At 37.7% G+C, this 21009-nt stretch overlaps 1 protein-coding gene across 1 annotated transcript in view; it reads left to right on the top strand.

Moving 5' to 3' along the window:
* The window catches only part of LOC126101148 (serine protease gd-like), a 307270-nt gene that overhangs the window by 186386 nt on the left and 99875 nt on the right, over window positions 1-21009 (top strand). Inside the window, exon 3 of the mRNA XM_049911840.1 lies at window positions 8217-8388. Coding sequence (XP_049767797.1) covers window positions 8217-8388 — 172 coding nt within the window. The remainder of the gene's footprint in view (window positions 1-8216; window positions 8389-21009) is intronic.

The following is a 21009-nucleotide window of genomic DNA, read 5'->3' as shown; positions in this document are numbered from 1 at the left end:
TGACACAAGCCACCGTCCTGTTGTCTGATCTGGATCTTCACTCCTGTTCGGAAGGTTGGGCTCTTTGAGAAGCTTCCCAGGCGCTACTTTGGACCTTATAAAGTTGTAAGCCAGTTGTCTGATGTTACTTATGAAGTTGAAGATTTCAACCCCAACACAAGATGACAAAAGATCAGAGAAACGATCTACATCCTTTGAATGAAGTCCTATAAGCATCCTGCAACCCATGGTAAATTTGAAGCTTCAGCAACAGGCAACAAGCAGAAAGGTGATGAAGAGCATAGCAGCAAAATAAGTTCTAAGAAGATCACTGCCAGAGTGCAAATCAGTCATCAGGAGTCAGAGCATGCAGGACCGATGACTCGTTCCCGGACAAGGAGGACGTAACACTGAGACACTGTTCTCTTAAGGAGGGAGCAATGTCACAGAAGAAGCTGAGTAGCACTGTGGTGTAGTGGTTATGATACTAAACTGTTTCATGGAGAGTCGTGAGTTCAAAACTCACCTGGACTGTACAATTTTAATTTCTGTATTCGGTTTGAGTACATTCTATAAGTATCCCAAATGTCAAGAATCATTGTACTGGAATGTTCTGTAGCTGTATATATACTGTATGTGTTCTGGCCGGAGGCAGTTCACTCCATGCTCTTGTATGTGCAAGTGCTGAATAAATCTTTGTTAAGTGAAGCTAGTGTTCATCATTCATCTAATTACACCTTCTTCTACGTGACAATATGTCTTCTCCAAAAAATACATCCTAAAAAATACTGCAGGTCTCCTAGAATCAGTTAAAGAACTACAGATACCTAATGGTACACTCCTTTTTTCATTAGCTGTTACTAACTTACACACCACTGTCCCAGTAGGTGAAACCATTGAACTGATCAGAAAGAATTTAATTACACTCTGTACTCTACCTATTCCAGTAATTGTAGAGGTAATATATGGACTAAAACTTGTCTTGTAACACAATTACTAAACTTTTAATGATGGTTTCTATAAACAACCCCAAGGAGTAGAAATGGGGTGTTGTGTGGTTGGAACTCTAGCCAATATATTCATGGGTAACGTTTAGAACAAGATCCTAAACAATGAGTCAGATCCAACAGACAGGATTATTATCTATAAAAGATATGTAAATGACACCATTATACTAGTCAATGGTGATGACAAAGTAGCCAACAAAAACTACAATCTGTTTAATAATACCCATCCAAATTTGAAATTCTCTATAGAAAAAGATAATAAAATTAACTTCCTGGGCCAAGAGATTTCGAAAGAAGATAACAGAATAGCCTTTAACATATACAGGAAGGAAACAACCACAGATGTTATTATTCATGAAACATCCTGCCACCCCATAAGATATAAGCATGCATACTTCCAGGTTGCTAAGAATCCTCATGTCTACTGTAAACTTTAACAGTGGAAATGGAAATGAGTGTTTGGCGTCATTGGCCGGGAGGCCCCTTATGGGGCAGGTCCAGCCACCTTGGTGCAGGTTGTATTACATTCAATGCCACATTGGGTGACCTGCATGCCAGATGGGGATGAAATAGTGATGAAGACAACCCAACACCCAGTCCCTGAGTGGAGAAAATCTCCAACCCAGCCGAGTATTGAACCCGGGCCCCTTAGGACGGCAGTCTGTCATGCTGACCATTTAGCTATCGGGGCGGACAATTTTGACAATGAAATAAATACACTGAAATTAGTAGCTGTAAGTACTGGATGCTAAGAACTGCTAGTTGATAATACTTACAGAAAAAGAAAAAAGCTAAAACATATAGAGTGAACCAAAAAAAAGTAAACAACCTAAAGACAAAGGTATTAAAAAAATCAGATACATAAGTTTTCCATCAAAATAAACAATGTCTTTGTAAAAAGTAATGTAATGTTGGCTTTTCAAACTGATAATAGTACTTCAACAATACTACAAAAGAACTTAGGTGCAAAGCTTGTAACCACACAATAGGCACCATTGATGATAATATGAAAATGCTACACCAAGCAAAAAGAGGCATTAAGTATGAACCTCCTGGAGGAAATTGAAATCTTTTGTAACTTCAAAAAACATCCAAATGATGTTCTCAATGAACAAAAAGATTTTAAAAAATAAGGCTTTCTTTAAGAATTTCAATGTGGTCTTTCACTTACTTGATTCTAATTCATAACCTGTCTTTTTGAATTATACCATTCCCTCTTACCCGCCATCCCCTCAGGCTTGTCATCATCATAAACTTTATAGCTTAGTTTAATAATATGAAGAGACTGCCTGACATACATGTGATAAGTTTTATCTATCATTTCAATGTTAGCACCTGACAGTAATGACACTTTTATTGCTCACAGTTTTCTTATTCCCCCTTTTAGGTTTCTTCATTACATGGCTGCAGTACAGATAAATTATATTACACTTTGTTATCGACATCCAGTGTATTTCCGTTCTTCTTTATAAACATTTATAAAATGTTTGTAATTTATCTCCAGATGTTTTACGCTGAGTATGCTAAACACTCGGTAATTCTATTTTTAACTTTTATTATATTTGACAAGGACTTTTGGTCAATAAGTTGCCTTCACGTATAGTATGTTTCTAGTCCCAAGATGTAGTTCTCGTTTTAATGAATGACAGGTCATATATTTATTTTTTATTTAAAACTGTTTATTGTCAAATGCTATTCTGTACATAACCATCATGTATTGATATATTAGATAAGTCATCTGTAGCCCGATGTCTACATTCCATCTAACGTGTTTAAGTCTGTTTATATGCAAGTACATATTTTGTTTCACAATTACTTGCTTTGATTATACAAAGAATTTTTTCTATATGCCTCTGAAAATGCATACTCAATGGCTGAGCCTCTAATGCCTTTAGCTAAAGTTTTACACTGTTTAAGGAATGCTACTCATCACTACCCCCTACTAATATACATGTGTTGTCAATATTCCTTAAAGTCAGATTTGAGTACATGGTTGGCTATGCTGTTGTTGTTTATTCTCCTCCCCTTCTTAATGATACTAGCATTAATGACATACTAAGCTTCCAATTAAGCACTGTAATGAGACTTTATTTACGTATGAAGGTTTCCTTTAAATGCAGTCAATATGTGACAGTAATTGTTTCACTACTATAACTATTTCCATTATGTCTATGATGTAAATGGTGTTTGTTTATACAGGGTGGTCCATTGATTGTGACCGGGCCAAATAACTCACGAAATAAGAGTCAAATAAAAAAACTAATGAAACTTGTCTAGCTTGAAGGGGGAAACCAGATGGCGCTATGGCTGGCCGGCTAGATGGCACTGCCATAGGTCAAACGGATATCAACTGCATTTTTTAAAAATAGGAACCCCCATTTTTTATTACATATTCGTGTAGTATGTAAATAAATATGAATGATTTAGTTGGACCACTTTTTTCGTTTCTGTAATAGTCACAAACATATGGCTCACAATTTTAAATGAACAGTTGGTAACAGGTAGGTTTTTTAAATTAAAATACAGAACATAGATATGTTTGAACATTTTATTTCGGTTGTTCCAATGTGATACATGTACCTTTCTGAACTTGTCATTTCTGAGAATGCATGCTGTTACAGCATGATTACCTGTAAATACCACATTAATGCAATAAATGCTCGAAATGATGTCCGTCAACCTCAATGCATTTGGCAATACGTGTAACGACATTCCTCTCAACAGCGAGTAGTTCGCCTTCCGTAATGTTCACACATGCATTGACAATGCGCTGATGCATGTTGTCAGGCATTGTTGTTGGATCACAACAGCAAATATACTTCAACTTTCCCCACAGAAAGAAACCTGGGGACGTCAGATCTGGTGAACGTGCAGGTCATGGTATGGTGCTTCGACGACCAATCCACCTATCATGAAATATGCTATTCAATACCGCTTCAACCACATGCGAGCTATGTGCCGGACATCCATCATGTTGGAAGTACATTGCCATTCTGTCATGCAGTGAAACATCTTCTAGTAACATTGGTAGAACATAACGTAGGAAATCAGCACACATTGCACCATTTAGATTGCCATCGATAAAATGGGGGCCAATTATCCTTCCTCCCATAATGCCACACTATATGTTAACCTGCCAAGGTCGCTGATGTTCCACTTGTCACAGCCATTGTGGATTTTCCATTGCCCAATAGTGCATATTATGCCGGTTTACGTTACCACAGTTGGTAAATGACGCTTCGTCGCTAAATAGAACACGTGCAAAAAATCTGTCATTGGCCCATAATTTCTCTTGTGCCCAGTGGCAGAACTGTACACGATGTTCAAAGCTGTTGCCATGCAATTCCTGGTGCCTAGAAATATGGTACGTTGATGTAGCATTCTCAACACCGACGTTTTTGAGATTCCCGATTCTCGCGCAGTTTGTCTGCTACTGATGTGTGGATTAGCCGCTACAGCAGCTAAAACACCTACTTGGGCATCATCATTTGTTGCAGATCATGGTTGACATTTCACATGTGGCTGAACACTTCCTGTTTCCTTAAATAATGTAACTATCCAGCGAACGGTCCGGACACTTGGATGATGTCATCCAGGATACTAAGCAGCATACATAGCACATGCCCGTTGGGCATTTTGATCACAATAGCCATACATCAACATGATATCGACGTTTTCTGCAATTCATAAATGGTCCATTTTAACATGGGTAATGAATCACGAAGCAAATGCCGTCCGCACTGGCGGAAGGTTACGTGATACCACATGCTTATGTTTGTGACTATTACAGTGCCATCTGTCACAAAGCGAGAAAAGTAGTCCGACTAAAACATTCACATTTCTTTACATACTACATGAATATGTAATAAAAAAATGGGGGTTCCTATTTAAAAAAAGCACAGTTGATATCCATTTGACCTATGACAGTGCCATCTAGCAGGCCAACGATAGCGACATTGATTTCCCCCTTCAAGATAGATGAGTTTTGTTCTTTGTAGTTTTTTCATTTGATGCTTATTTCATGAGATATTTGGCCCAGTCACTATCAATGGACCACCCTGTATACATGTCATCAGGCATATGCAATGAATATGATACTGTGTAACATTAGGGTTTTATAATGTTTTCTAGCTTGTATTGTAACACCTGTGTTTTCTCATGCTTAGAGATAGCAACTTCATTTTCTGTTTAAATATGAAACTGTACCAAAGATGTTAACGAAATATAGTGTAGTCCTCTACATTGCCAAGTAAATAATCATAGAGATATTTTTGTAGCATATGACAAAAATATTCTTTTAAAGATCTTTGACCAACTTCTCAATATGTCTAATACTTACAGTCCTTATCTTCTCTTCAGTACTGCTGTGTACATATTTAGTATTTATATGTTTGCTTCTAAAGTCCTGTGTCATATATTTACGTTCATGGCATGCACTACACTTTTTAAGTAAACACTAATACAATACGGTGGCTTACACCATTTTAACCCAGTAAGTATTAATGTTAGTTTGCACTTCTTTGTAAAGATTAAAATTTCCTGTAAGCTACATATAATTATTTTTATCTTCGGATAGTATCCGTGAAGATGATACAAGACTGAAATCGGTAGATATTTGGGTTTAAAATAAAAACAGCTGTTGGTGCAAATATACATTGTATGCATTTTACACACAATCCATTGGAAATTCAAATGGGCTGCCCTAGCCAATTGTCAACCATGGAAGTCGTTGTCAAGAGAACTGATTTTTTGAAACTCTGAAATGGCCTGGAGCATTATCATTTTTAAGTTAATGGGGCTCTCGCCTTCAAAGATCTCTTCAAGCAGGAGGAGCAATATACCTTGTAGAAAGTAAATATCATCTTGCCTGTAATGTATCATGGGAGACTGATTTCACAAGGTTATTACCAATAATCACCAGCCATATTTTGAAGTTCTGGTACTGATGGTTCATGACCAATGAGCAACAAATACTGCACTCTACAGATGTGTAGGTAACACTGTTGCAATGTCTACTGAAAAGTTCCGTACAGCATAATGCATGATATGAAAACAATAACCACTAGCATGAAAACCAAGCTTTCCTCAATTTACATTAATTAGACCTTATTTTTTATCAGCCCACTGATCATCTACAGCAGTTTGTCCTGCAACCACATGAATTTTGAGATAATAGCGTGCTTTATCCAGCCAGTTCCTGTTTGTACCAACCCAGTTACACATGATATCGGTCAGTGCACGATGGTGCAAGTTATCACCAAGTTCCAAAATGTAAAGTGTGAAAATACAATTTTTCAGGAGATCATATCGTGTGTTTTATTTGTATCACAGAGATAATGTGTCAAGCATTTATGATAGCCTTTGGCATAGCGACTATCCATATATCTCTTGAAGGAATGGACATACTGTAACTGTTACAGTGCAGGGTCAAAATTTGAACATTACTTACTTCCTTCAGCCCAGGCAAATTGAGCAAATCAGTTGGTTCTTTTGCTTTAGGTGTGGGCTAGGATGGACATTAGGTAGCTTATAAAAGTACAATTTTTTCATGGGTGGTTCCTGAGAAAACACTGAAAAACCACGATTTTTTGGTCATGAAAAGTACCAATTATGGGAATGGCATTCTGTAATTTCTATGCATGGCAGATTGTTGAAAGTTTCACCATGTGTTCTTAATATGATATTCTCAGGGATCTTATTAACTTTTTCCAGTATCATTATCCATTACTGAGATCCAAAGGTTCAAAGTTACCATACATACCGACATAATATCCAGTCTGAGGCATAAATGTATTTCTATCTCGCATAGTGAAAAAAGTGTTCTAGGGTCATCAGAAGGCTTTGAAGTCACTGAAGTATGTTTATCAGCATTTTTTTCACCTGTAAAACGTTGACATGCTGTCTCTGTGTAAAGAGCACTTCATGCTCACACAAATATGCACAAAGTGTCACTGCAACAACAAAAATGAACTAAAAGGGTCTCAACATGCCTAAAAATAACTTAAAATTACTGCCAAAAATTATGTAAAACTGAAAGGGCTGAAAATTCAGTAATATTTTAATAACTTTTTACTGTTTTAAGATACATATAATAAGCCAGGTATTTTTGCTTTATTGCAGTTGATGTGTGAAGTATCTAGAAAAAAGTAAAACAAACAATTTTCTGTTAACCTAATGTTATGCATACTTACATGTTGTTTATAAGTGTCAATGTACATAAATGTGTGAAAGTATATTAAAAAAACTGTCAAAAGTTTATTGAACTATGGAATTCATTTTATAGTAGCAGCACACCCAACAGTAGCAGCAAAAAGGACTCAGAAAAGTGCTTTTAAAGAGGAACATATTCATAGAAAAGGTGAATATGTTAATCTTTAAAACATTCTGGCAGAGAAGTGGGGAACCATCTGCCTCAATCCACATTTCACCTTCCTCACCAAAAATTTTTACATGCGATCATGTTAGCACTTTTTTGGGCTGAATAGCAGAGGGCCAGTGACAGTAGAAGAGAGAAGAGACACTACCAGAGAGAGAGAGAGAGAGAGAGAGAGAGAGAGAGAGAGAGAGAGAGAGAGAGAGAGAGAGAGAGAGCAGACAATGGAAAAAAAGTACAGATGAATGGAGGCTACACATAGGCTTTGGGGGATCTGTACCCTCCCAGACCAGTGAGCTTTAACACTTAGTTATAGGGGAGGGTGCATTTTGGACCAAAATTTTAATGACATGTGTAAAGGGGGAAAAATGTTGACCCCTACAATTCTTGAGCTGCTGAGATATGGTGGAGATAGTGGCAGTGCAAAAGAAAGACAGAAGGATAGAATAGAGAATGTAAGTGAAAGAGGTGACAATGGCTGTGCAAATATAGTGTGAATTAATGGGAGAAAAAGGAAACAGTGGGAGAGACCAATGTAGCCAATGGCAGTGAGAGAGAGATGCTGTGTATGAAGGATTTACTATGAAGATAGACTGAATGGAAGAATTTAGAATGTTCTGTGTTAAAAGAGCACAAATATGTTAGCAAGCCAAAAGTTGTGGTAAGGAATGAGGATTGCAGTGGGTTCCCCACTTCCCTGTCAGTCTTTTAATGAGGAATATATTTGCCTTTTCAGTGCTCTGACAGGAGCTTTTCCCACTGGTTAATCTATGCTCAAACCACAGTGCTGTGTATGTTAGGAGTAAGGAAAGCTGTTGCTGCAGTTATTGACTAATCAGTTGTTAACCCTCCTACAGAAGTACCATGGAAGCCTGCTGCTTGACCTGAGAAAGGAAGAGGTGCTGCGCCAGATGCAGATGGGTGTGCTCCGGGAGATTGGCTACACATTGTTATTTCCAGTGCGCAGCCCACTACCAGAGGTTAAACGCATAACTGTCAACGATGTTACTGTCTGTCAGGGACCACCTGGTATGTGTTGCTCTATGGCACTGTAACCCAATTATTGGTAACCAGGCCTACCTTTCTTCTTTCCAAAAAAACAGGATGTTCATCATAACATAAACATACTCCTCTGCAAATTTTCTTCCTTCCTTCCTTTCTTTCATTTCCAAACCATTATAGAACATTACATTAATGTACAACAAGAAGGAGAGATTTTGGAGCTAAAAAGGGCATATGTTCAGGGGTAACAAAATAAGGGGATGAAGCAGCCAACACTGAAACAGTTTTAGGTCAGAAATGCATATTTTTGTTTCTGTCCTGTATCTAACATTTACCCAGGGAGGACATTCCATACCTGTAGCTCAAAGGTCTCTCACATACTCATCCACAGCTGTCACCACCTACATCTTTTCTTGGTGCAACAGCTGGAAGTATGAGGGGGAGGGAGGAAAAAGTATTCTCCATTGACCACAACATGCATCTTCAAATGATCCTTCCATTGCTCAAAACAGTTTTTAAATTCACTTATCAAGATGACCATTATTCCTTCCAGCAATTTTTGTTTTACCTCCTCCACAGTGGCAAAATGCTTTCCTTCCATGCTCCTTTTGAGTCTGGGGAACAAAAAGAAATCACAAGGGCTACATCCAGTTATTAGGGGAGTTGACAATCAGTGTCATGCCGCTTTTGGTCAAAAACTGGTTTACGGAGAGGGCGGTGTGGGCCAGCACATTGTCATGGCGAAACAACCAGTCACATGTGCACCAAAGGTCTGCCCTTTGCATCTGGATACTCTCCCTCAATCTTTTCAAAACCTCCAAATAGAACTCCTGGTTGACAGTTTGACCCAGGGGAACAAGCTCTGTGTGCACAACACCTCTGCAATCGAAGAAACAAATGAGCATTGTCTTGATGTTTGGCTTGACTTGGTGAACTTTTTTGAGACAAGGAGAGCCACTTGTCTTCCACTGGCTTGATTGCTTCTTTGTTTTGGGGTCATATCCATAGCACCACAATTCATCACAAGTAGTCACCTTGGAAAAAATTCAGGGTCCTCTTTGAGCTGATTTTGAAGCTCAAAACATGCCTGAGGTAAATGTTCCCTTTGTTCGTCAGTGAGAAGGTGAGGGACAAATTGGCTGCAACCCTTCTTGTGTGCAAATTTTGGATAAAATCCTCTTAATTGAACTCCATAATATTACAGACATCCGACAGAGGTGATCAATGGTTAAGTGGCAGTCTTCACGAATGAGGGCATTGATTTTTGTCAATGTTTTCATCACTTCTTGATGTTGAGGGGCATCCTGAATGGGGTTGGTCTTCAATTGACATTTCTCACATTTTTTAAATGTGAGAACTACTTGTAGACTCTGCTTTTACTTAGGGCAGCATCCCCATAAGCAGTCTTAGCAATACAGTAGTTTTCACAGCTGATTTCCCCAACAGGAAATAACATTTTGCAGCTGCATGTTGCTCTCTACAATCTGCCATCACATTTTCACTGAAATGGAAAAAATTGTATTGCTAAAAAGCTCTCACGGGCGAACCAATGCACTCACAGTGACACAACTTCGCATGCTGACTCAGGAAGCGTGACCTTAATTGACACTTGGTCAAACAGTGGGTTTCCCCATTCTCTCTCCCCACCACAGCTGAATTCCTGTAACTTTCAGGTCCCCCCTCATACTGAAGAAAAATGTGGTGTATGGAGTTGATGTTCCAATAAGTTGTACATGTATAACTGGTACAGTTTCACTACCAAGACATTTTCCTGGTCAAGTGCATTATCTCAATGGAAAGTTTCCTCTCTTTTGCAGTCCAGGACTCTTCTCAAGCACTCTTTTCATCTAACTAGTCTCGAGTATTTGCTAGGGATTGTTTTGCCATTTCTAAGATATTCAATAAAAATAAAAAAACTAGCCACAGCATTTGCAACGAAGCGTTGAATTTCAATACAGGGCCATTAAGTTGTTTTGATTGTTGCTTGAAATATGGCACAAAGCTCTGGACATGTTAAAAAAGAATAAGGCAAAGTGTGAGTGTATTTCTTAGCATTTCAAAATGAATCACTGAACTACTTAGGAACATTCACTAAATTTGGATGACTTAGTGACAGCTTGTTCAAAACAGAATTTCATGACTGCTTTGTATTCTAGTTAAGCCATCTAAATGAAACATTTTCCAAAAAGTCGCAGAGTTTGACTCTTCCACAAATAATGTAGACATTTATCTTAATTTGTTGTGCAATATGTACCAGCATAACAAAAAAAAATCCCCAATATCAGTGTCACAAAATTTACTCTGTGCAATAATTTGAACGTATACACTGTTTCCATAAGACTACATCAATACTTTTTGTATAAATGTAACAATTCCTAAATTGGTTTATTCACCATCATCCCTTTTGCTTCTTACTAAGCAGTGGTTGACAGACCAAGAATAACAATAATAATTTTTTAAATGGATATGATGCCATTAAACAACACAGTGCCATATTTGGAGTCTCTGCAGGACTCACACTATCAGAATGATGTACTGTTAGGGATTTGAAAAGTTAAACAATATACAGCACATTGTGTCAAAATGGTAGTTTTGGATAACACATCATGAAATATGGTATTTTACCTGTTCTTGAGTAAATACACAATGAGTCAGAATGGAATAGAGTAGTGACATTGCTTTTATGCTTTGCTCCATATGGTAATTACAGTTTCTCATTTGTCGCATTATGTTGAATTTAGTTAATATCTGTTGTCAATATAGAAAAGTTGACCTTCATAGGAAAGATAAAACACAGTCAATTTATGTGTGTGACAAAATTGTTAAAACACTAAGAGAACTTATTAGTTTAGAGTTGCGGCCCAAAAATGAGCTGTTATAATAAAAAAGAAGGCTCTTTGATAAATGCTTGTGATCACCTGAAAGCTAGCTTCAATCACCATTCATGAATTGGTTTACAAGTAATCAACTTCATATCAAACATCATTTTTACAGTGAGATTAGATGTCAGCATAATAAAAATAGAAAAAGTAATATAAACATTATTCATTACATATCATTTGACATGGACATAAGTGTAGCACACACTGTACTTTTTTACTAGTACCTGATAATACAAAAAGTAACGTTACATTACTTGCTCATATCTCATTAGTCACAGCATGTGCTATACCGTGTTGTGGCTATGACATCAGTTGTAAGTGGATGTGTTTAGTTCACATTATATTACGTGGACTTCAACATTTATCTGCATGTTGAAGCCTGAAAGGTCAAAGGAGATTAGTGTTATGCATGACAGGTGTTGGATGTAACATTTGTGAGGGAGCAACATCTGCTCACATTGCTTGCTGTATTACAAAAGTAAGAGAATTTTCTTCATTCTTCTTGGATCAGTTTTAATTGTCAGAGAGAGAGGGAGAGACAGATGATTACTTCTTTTAGTTAGTTCAGAAGTCGGTACAGTGACAAATATAAACTTAATGTCTGAATCAGCTGATGACTGTACTTTTGGCACTTATTAATTTAATTGCTTCGAAAAACAGACATTATGTATGTATGAAATATTTAGAAGGGAAAACCAAAACTTTAGAAAATGTTGGAAAACACTGGTCAGCCACTAACTCTCACTTAGGCATCATCAGTTATTTGAGAAATAAAATGAATATTTAACAGTTATACACAATATGATAGACATAAATACTGAATAAGTATGTACACTGTGTAACTGAATCAATTGTTGGAAAAAGCACCAGTTGCTACAGAGCCGAGGGAATTGTCTTTACCTAAAGCTTGTACAGGCAGAACAAAGAGGGAAACGGAACTGGCAGCTGGTGAAAGTAATACCTCGTGAAGATTCAAATGTGATAGCCAAAACTTAGAATGCACTCTGGAGCTGGATGCAGGAGAGTAAGTGTGTTGTGATTCAGAAACTATTCTGATATAATACCTAGGACTGTGTCCAGGTATGTCAGAACAGGGGAACACCAAGGGCTGGTGTCTTGTACTGTATCAATATGAAATTACACCAGCAGAATTTATGTTTTGAGCCCTATGAGAGACTAGTGAGAAATCTGAGCTAAGTGAGTGAAATGAATGACATGAGAGTGAATCAAATAAGATTCATACTTTTCATTCCTCAGTCCTGAAGAAGAAATGTAAGCAGGTGACAACACAACTGCTGAATAGGAGATGACACCTTTGTTTCTTTCTGCAGGGTTTTCAAACATGAATCATCTTGGTGAAGTTGGGAGACACAAAAAGTAAACTGAGCAAGCCTGAGGCGTATTCATTAAGGGCCCTTGCACCACTTCTTTTAAACAGAAATCCAACAGGAGATCTCTCTGTGCAACAGTAGTTTTGGTGGGTTGTGGCATGCTCAAGTAGAGCAAGGTTTTTAAAATGATGTCTCCACTGTTATAATTAATCTCTTAAATGTGTTAAATTAAGATAACTGTACAGAAAAACCAAAACTAGTGCTCCATTTTCTCAGGAGCCTACTGATACTGCTCATTGAATTTTAATCCTTACAATTGCCACAAGATTAGGTGATCAATTGATATGAATTATTAATTAAACACTTAATCAAAATTATGAAAAAATGATCTCTTTCACTGTCATTCCTCAATCACTCCTTACAATTGTTAATTTTCATTCATGCATTGTCCTCTAGATTTATCAGAGAAGTGCAGTTTCACACACTGGCCAATAATAAGGTTTAAACCTGTCAGTTTGACTGGTTGGAACTGTTAGTGCAATATTACTGTTTCTATATAATTCATTGGTAGTTGTATTCAGAGTGAATTTAGAGTCCCTAACTCCCAAAAATTAGTGTTAGAGTACATCATAATAATCTTTTAATGTATTATTGTAATTTTTAACTTTGGTTCATAGTTAACTGGACATAAACAAGAAGTATATCAACACACAAATATTCTCTCTTGTGATTTAAATGTTGGCACTCACAATCTTAGCCAAGGAATAGGAATATCAATCTACAGCACATTAAATATTGGAGGCCAGAATATTTTGATAGTGACGTTGTTATTGGTTGCCATATGACAGTTTATTGGTCAAGTGATCCTCCCACAGAAGTTCTCAACCATGTTTCCTTGCCTTAAGTTTGCTATTCTTGCTGCTAGGCCACAATTTAATTTTCAAAGAATCTGTATAAAGGGAGTGTTTGTCCTTGGCATTATTCCTTGTCCGAGAAAGGAATGAAAAGTGGAATTCCAACTCAGTTGGCATTGAGATGATTAGACATAAATGGAATTATTAAGACTGAACAATTGCCAGCTGATCATGTGAAATTACAGGCTGTCTAGCAGGCAGAACAGAAAAACTTACTGAGGATCAGGGAAGAATTAGAATTATACCAGAACAATTTGAATGGCATGTGCAGCATCCCATGAAAGCAAAATAAATAGCATAGATATATAATACACACATCAAAAAAGTTTTGCATCACCCCAGTTCCCAGAACTCCTGAAGACAGACATTCACTGTGGATATTATATCACAGACACAGTGCCTTTGACTGTTCAGAGATGTTACTAAACGCACCCAAAGATGTAAACAACCATGCATGAGCAGCACCTATTAGACGGAGGGGGTTCGACAGCCGATCAGTTCCAGTCATTCCACCAGGAAGGAGGTATACGACTCGTGTTGTCTGTAGTTAAACCATGCCCAGATGGTCAATACCACAGTTTGATCATGTCTGCATTGTTACTTTGTGCCAGGAAAAGCTCTCAACAAGGGAAATGTACAGGCATCTCAGAGTAAACCAAAGTGATGTTGTTTGGACATGGAGGAGATACAGAGATACAGGAACTGTCAATGACATGCCTCACTCAGGCCACCCAAGGGCTGCTACTGCAGTGCATGAGCACTAGCTAAGGACTATGAATTGGAGGAACCCTGACAGCAATGCCGCCATGTTGAATAATGCTTTTCATGTAGCCACAGGACATTGTGTTACGACTCTAAACTGTGCGCAATAGGCTGCATGATGCGCAACTTCACTCCCAACATCCATGGTGAGGTCCATCTTTGCAACGACAACACCACTCAGTGCGGTACAGATGGGCCCAACAACATGCTGAATGGACCACTCGGGATTCTCTTCACCGATGAGTGTTGCATATGCCTTCAACCAGACAATCGTTCAAGACGTGTTTGGAGGCAACCCAGTCGGGCTGAACACCTTAGACACCCTGCCCAGTGAGTGCAGCAAGGTGGAGATTCTCTGCTGTTTTGGGGTGGCATTATGTGGGGCCGACGTATGCTGCTCATGGTCGTGGAAGGCATCGGAACAGCTGTACGATACATGAATGCCATCCTCTGACTGATAGTGCAGCCATATCAGCAGGATACTGGTGAGGCATCTGTCTTCATGGATTACAATTCACACATCCATCATGCACATCTTGTGAATTACTTCCTTCAGGATAATGACATCGCTCAACTAGAGTGGCCAGCATGTTCTCCAGACACAAACCCTATCAAACATTCCTGGGGTAGATTGAAAAGGGCTGTTTATAGATTATGTGACCCACCAATCACTCTGAGGGATCTATGCCAAATCACCATTGAGGAGTGGGACAATCTGGACCAACAGTGCCTTGACGAACTTGTGAATAGTATGCCACAATGAATACAGGCGTGCATCAATGCAAGAGGACATGGTACTGGGTATTAGAGGTACTGGTGTGTACAGCAGTCTAGACCACCACCTCTGAAGGTCTTGCTGTATGGTGGTACAAAATGAAAAGTGTGGTTTTCATGAGCAACACAAAGGGCGGAAATGATGTTTATGTTGATCTCTAGTCCAATTTTCTGTACAGGTTCCAGAACTCTCAGAACCGAGGTGATGCATAACTTTTTTGATGTGTGTATTAATAAGAATAAATAATGGTATTTGAGTGAATGAATAAAAATGACAGTAGCAATAAAAACTTGCACCTGTAACTGTTTATTCATGGGATCTTTGATTAGCAACAATCCAGCGACAATTAAAATATTTATGCGCTAATTACTTCATCCCTTGCAGTTGCTTAATGTCATGTCTGTGTGGGATACCACTTCACAGATGCTTCTTTCATCATTAAGACTTAAATATATGAAAATAGTTAGTAATAATGATTGAACTGAGGTATTCTACTATGAATGAATGCTTGATGCAGTTAAATTTTACCTTGTTTAATCAATCTTATAAAGGATCATAGTTATACATGAATGACTCATTCCTGAGTCAATATCTCAGCACAATATCTTTCTGTTTGTAATTTGAAATGTGTTATTATGGGAGTAGTTGAATTTTGCATCCATCTTGTATGAAAACTCAGACCAGAAGATGAATACTGAATATGAAAAACTCTTGTGACCTAGAGACCAAATCAAGACATTGGACTTGCATCAGCAATATAATACACTGACAGAAGAAAAATCGCAGCACCAAGGAGGAGTTGTGTGACATAAACAAAACTTGGTAGGCGTGTTTTTACATCTGAAAGTGGAGGTTTATTCCAGTTTTACATCAGTCGCATAAAGTGGCACTATCAGTTTCACCATGAGGATGCAAATTGTGTTTCCTTTAAATACACACTGTTGTGATCATGAGTCTAAGTTACCTTTAAGATTGGACTTGGTTAGTTGATGTAGTGAAGAATGCTTTTAAGGTGACAAAGATACCATTAACAACCTCTCATTGAGTTTGAACGATGTCATTTAATAGGGCTACAAGAAGATAGACGTTTCTTTTGTGATACTACAGAAAGAAATGGCAGGAATGTAGCTATTGTACATGATTGTTGGCATGGTCACAAGAATATGCAATTTCAAGACGACCAGGCTCTATACAACCATGTGACAGTATCAAGAGGGTAATCTATATCGTTTAGCATATAGCACTGGTGCATTGTACTGAATCTGCAGAAGCAATCTGAACAGTAGGTGGTGCCACAGTGACACAACAAACTATTACACATCAGTTACTTCAAGGACAGCTCTGAGTGTGAAGTCCTATTGCATTCACACCACTGACCCCAAACCACTGCCTTTTGCAAATTCAGTTGTGTCAAGTGAGAGCCCATTGAAGGGCAAGGTAGAGTTCTGTTCTTTCTTATGAAAACTAGTTCTGTCTTGGTGCCAGTGATGGCTATGTGTTGGTTAGCAGCAGACCAGTTGAGTGCCTGGAACCAATCTGTCTGCAGGCTACACACATTGTACTTACAACTGGAGCTATGCTCTGGGTTGTGATTTTGTATGTCAGAAGGAGCACTTTTGTGGTTATCTGACAAATCCTAACTGCAAGTTTACATATCAGTTTGATGATTCAACCTGTTGCGTTGCCATTCATGAACAGCGTTCCATTTTGTGCTTTCCAACAGGATAATGCTCACCTACATATTGCTGTTGTAGCCCAGCATGCTCTAAAAAATGTCACCATGTTGGCTTGGCCTGATCAGCAGATCTGTCTTCAGTGAAGCACATATGAGACACTATCTCCATTATCATCCACAAACAGCTTTAACTGTCCCAGTTTTGACCAACCAAATGCTACAGATGTGGAACTCCATCCCACAGAGCGACATCCAGCACTTGTACAACACAATGCGTGCACATTTGAATGCTTGCATTCAACATTCTGGCAGTTACACCCTTATTAACGTACCAGCATTTCACATTTGCAGTGGCTTATCTTGTGCATATATTAACCTATGAAAAGTAAATGGGACAAAACAGCAAATCCTTGATGATTCACTCAATTACTCTAAATTAATTATTTTTTGGTGTTGCAATTTTTTTTTCCATCAGTGTATCTGCAGTAGTTGCTTCTAATAGCCAGCTAGTAATTTACTGAGCAACAGAGAGAGAGAGAGAGAGAGAGAGACTCTAATATACTGACCGACCACCATGTCATCCTCAGCCTATAGGGGGAGGGACATGTGGTCAGCACACCGCTCTCCCGGTGGCCGTTGTCAGTTTTCGTGACCAGAGCCACTACTTCTCAGTCAAGTAGTTCCTCAATTGGCCTCACAAGGGCTGAGTGCACCCTGCTTGCCAGCAGTGACCCATCAAAGTGCTAGCAAAGCCTGACAGCCCTTAACTTCGGTGATCTGACTGGAACTGGTGTTACCACTGTGGCAAAGTCGTTGGCCTTAGACACTATCACTAATTTTCTATCTAATGTTGTTCATTGTATGTGCACTGCATCATCTGTCATCTTTATTTCACACAGACTAGACATTTTATGATCAGCAATCAACAAATTCTTAAATTGCACCCTCTTCCTTTTCAACCCAAAGATAAATTAAACTACTTTTTCATAAAGTAATAGTCAGATCTGTTTTGGTCAGGAAGTCCATCCTAAGCACTATGTTTACTCTTAAACTTGGTAGCACTAGGAAATTCTCTTCATATGACACCCTATCTATCAAACATTCTAGCACAACTTCCCTTTTGATAGCTTACTGAACTGACCCATAGCATTATTAATTTTTCAATTTTTACAGTAATTCCCACTAGTTTCTTATCATGTAATCTCTTAATTTGTCCACAGAACTTGTCATTTTTAATCCACAAACATTTCTTTCACTATCAACTAACACTCAGTCTCTCTCTCTCTCTCTCTCTCTCTCTCTCTCTCTTTCTCTCTCTCTTCTCTCTCTCACACACACAAACACACACACAGTACATGTGCACATTACACATGCACATAAATAATTGACTGCACTTTCTCTACATATTTTCTCACTCATTCCATTTCATCCACACTCACTCTGCATAGTGTTAATATAAAGGTTTTATACCCATTTCAGCCTGTAAAGTTTTCATAATGGCAGCATTACATTTCCTTGGTGTGATTAATAGTTAATAGATCCTAGACAAACCTAAATTGTCCATTTCTTCCCACTTTGTATCACTACACAATTATAAAATTTTACTTTATCCATCCAGTCTTTCACACCATATTGACATTCATCCTTTCCCATTTGGCCGTTATACAAATCACTGCACTTACAAAGTGGCTTCTATCTTCCTTAAACGAATGTCAGCAATTCTCTCTCCTCACACGTCACTTAACTACATCACTAAGTAAATCCTCACCTATATTGGGTTCCACAGATTCCATGATACCACTCTATGCTTTCTCTGGTGCATTTGAACTATTAACATTGGAGGTAGCTGTGGCACTTCACCCCCCCCCCCCCCCCCCCCCGGTAATAATTATCACAGCTTGTATTTTCAAAACCAGCAATGCCAATACTATCATTTGCATTGCAATTCTTCTTAGACTCAGCCTGTTCAAATAATCTTTCAATGTAAAAATTATCATTCATAGCAATGTTAATACTTCTCTTACCTTTGCCCATATTTCATCTGCTATTATATTTGTTTACACTATCTCATAGCTCTGTATTACTGAGAATGCTGTTCATGGAGCATATACTAAATTCTGTTTTCTCCCTTTAATCATCAAACTCATTATTTTTATCTCTGGCACATTCCCTTGCCAATATTCTGAGGCCCCAACTTGGACTTTAGTGGGGACCAAGTCTACTTTTTTGATTTGATTTGATTTGATTTGATTTATTGAGCACCCGTTTTATCATGTACAATGATATGGGATTTGTCATGTGTTACATACAGAAAAAATATGAATAACAACATATTATGTAAAAAATATCAGTGAACAAATCTGAATTAAATATATAGGCAAAAACAATTCTAGCTTACATGATATAAATTTGGAACAATATAGGACACAAATAAGTTACATATATTATGTGTATAATGGACAGCAACAAGAAACAATGATTATAACACTCTATATTGACAAATTAATTAATTTTTGTGTGTACATAAGAGTCTACCCCACGACACAAGTTTGTATATGAGTGAATTATAAGATAGGTGAAGGCACGCTATCTTTCTGAAGAATTCATGTATTCACTAACACTGTAAAAACTATTACTAATCAACATACTTTTGAGTTCACTTTTAAAACTGCTCGGCTTCTGAATCCTTTTAATTTTTAAGGGAAGAGCACTATAGAGAATTTTCAGGTGGTATAATGCACTCTTGTTGTACTGGGCTTTCTTATGCACTTCTCTGTGAAAGTCATTACTCTGCCTTGTTGTATAGTCATGAAACTCACTGTTTAAAGAAGAAACCTGGGGGGTGAGACTTCAGAAAGCATATACTTTCACAGATGTAAATGAATGGAAGAGTCATAATTTTATATTCCTTGAAAAATTCCTTACATGGATCTCTAGGTGCAGCTCCTTTTATGATCCTTATCACTCATTTTTGAATAATAAAAGAGCGTTTTGCCTGACTTGAATTGCCCCACAATATGACACCATATCGCAAAAGACTATGCATAAATGCATAATATGTACACAATACTATTTGATCGCTGCAGCAATTTTTGAGCATTCTAAATACATAGCAACATTTACTTAATTTTTTATTGAGCACATCCGTATGCCTGTCCCACTTTAGATGCTCATCTAACCAAATTCCTAAGAATTTTGTATTTGGCATTTGTAGTATATTCTGTTGGCCTAGCTTCACAGTTATATTGGGCTTCACATTATTTGACACATGTCTGTAATTCATCCATAATGTTTTTTTTTCATTCACAAATAAACTGTTGTCCCTGAACCATTTACTTGCTTCAACTGTTGTTGTTTCAATTTTCCTGCTAAGGTCAGTCTCATTCTGAGCTTTAATAAAGAGACTTGTATCACCAGCAAAAAGTACACAATCAGCTTGTGTTAAATAGTTTGGCAAGTCATTTATAAAGATCAAGAACAACAGGGGTCCCAACACCGAACCTTGGGGCACCCCATAACTAACTTCCTTATAACCAGAAAAGTATGACTTCCCATCATGAACTATTTCTACTTTCTGGCATCTGCCAGATAAGTATGACTTAAACCATACATGAGCAGTACCACAGACTCCATAGCAACTAAGTTTTTCGAGCAGTAGTTTATGATCAATAATGTCAAAGGCCTTTGATAAATCTAAAAAGACTCCACAATTTACTTCATTATTATCAATGGAATTTAGGACATGTTTTAGAAAGTTGTATATAGCTGATTCAGTTGATCTATTCTTTCGAAAGCCATTTTGTTCATTGACCAATATTCCACTTTTTTTTTAGGAAATTAGAGAGTCTTCCATACATTACTCTTTCTATAATTTTTGAAAAACGAGATAACATTGATAAGGGCTTGTAGTTTTTTACGTCATAGCGATCCCCATTTTTGTATAATGGTTTTATAATTGATTGTTTCAGCTTTCTAGGGAAAGTGCCAGTACTGAAAGATGCATTAATTATATCTACAAGTAGAGGAGTAATATATCTGCTGTGTTTAATGATTTTGTCTGGAATTCCATCGGCGCCACAGGATAATTTATTTTTTAGTTTGCTGATAGCATTCTCTACCTCATGTACTGTTACAGGATACAAAAACATAGTTTTGGGATTCAATGTGATGCTATGACTGAAGTCTGTACTACTTTGGGTTCGTATGAGGTTTTGAACTACACTTGTACAATGACAGTTGAATATATTGGCAATGTGTGATGGATCATTTATAATTTTGTCCTCAGTTTTAATAACAATGTTGTTGTTTC

The sequence above is a fragment of the Schistocerca cancellata genome, chromosome 9 (assembly GCF_023864275.1).
Source record: "Schistocerca cancellata isolate TAMUIC-IGC-003103 chromosome 9, iqSchCanc2.1, whole genome shotgun sequence".
NCBI classification, from domain to species: domain Eukaryota; kingdom Metazoa; phylum Arthropoda; class Insecta; order Orthoptera; family Acrididae; genus Schistocerca; species Schistocerca cancellata.
The sequence above is the reverse complement of the archived record's forward strand: the minus strand, read 5'-3'. Positions and strand labels throughout refer to the sequence as shown.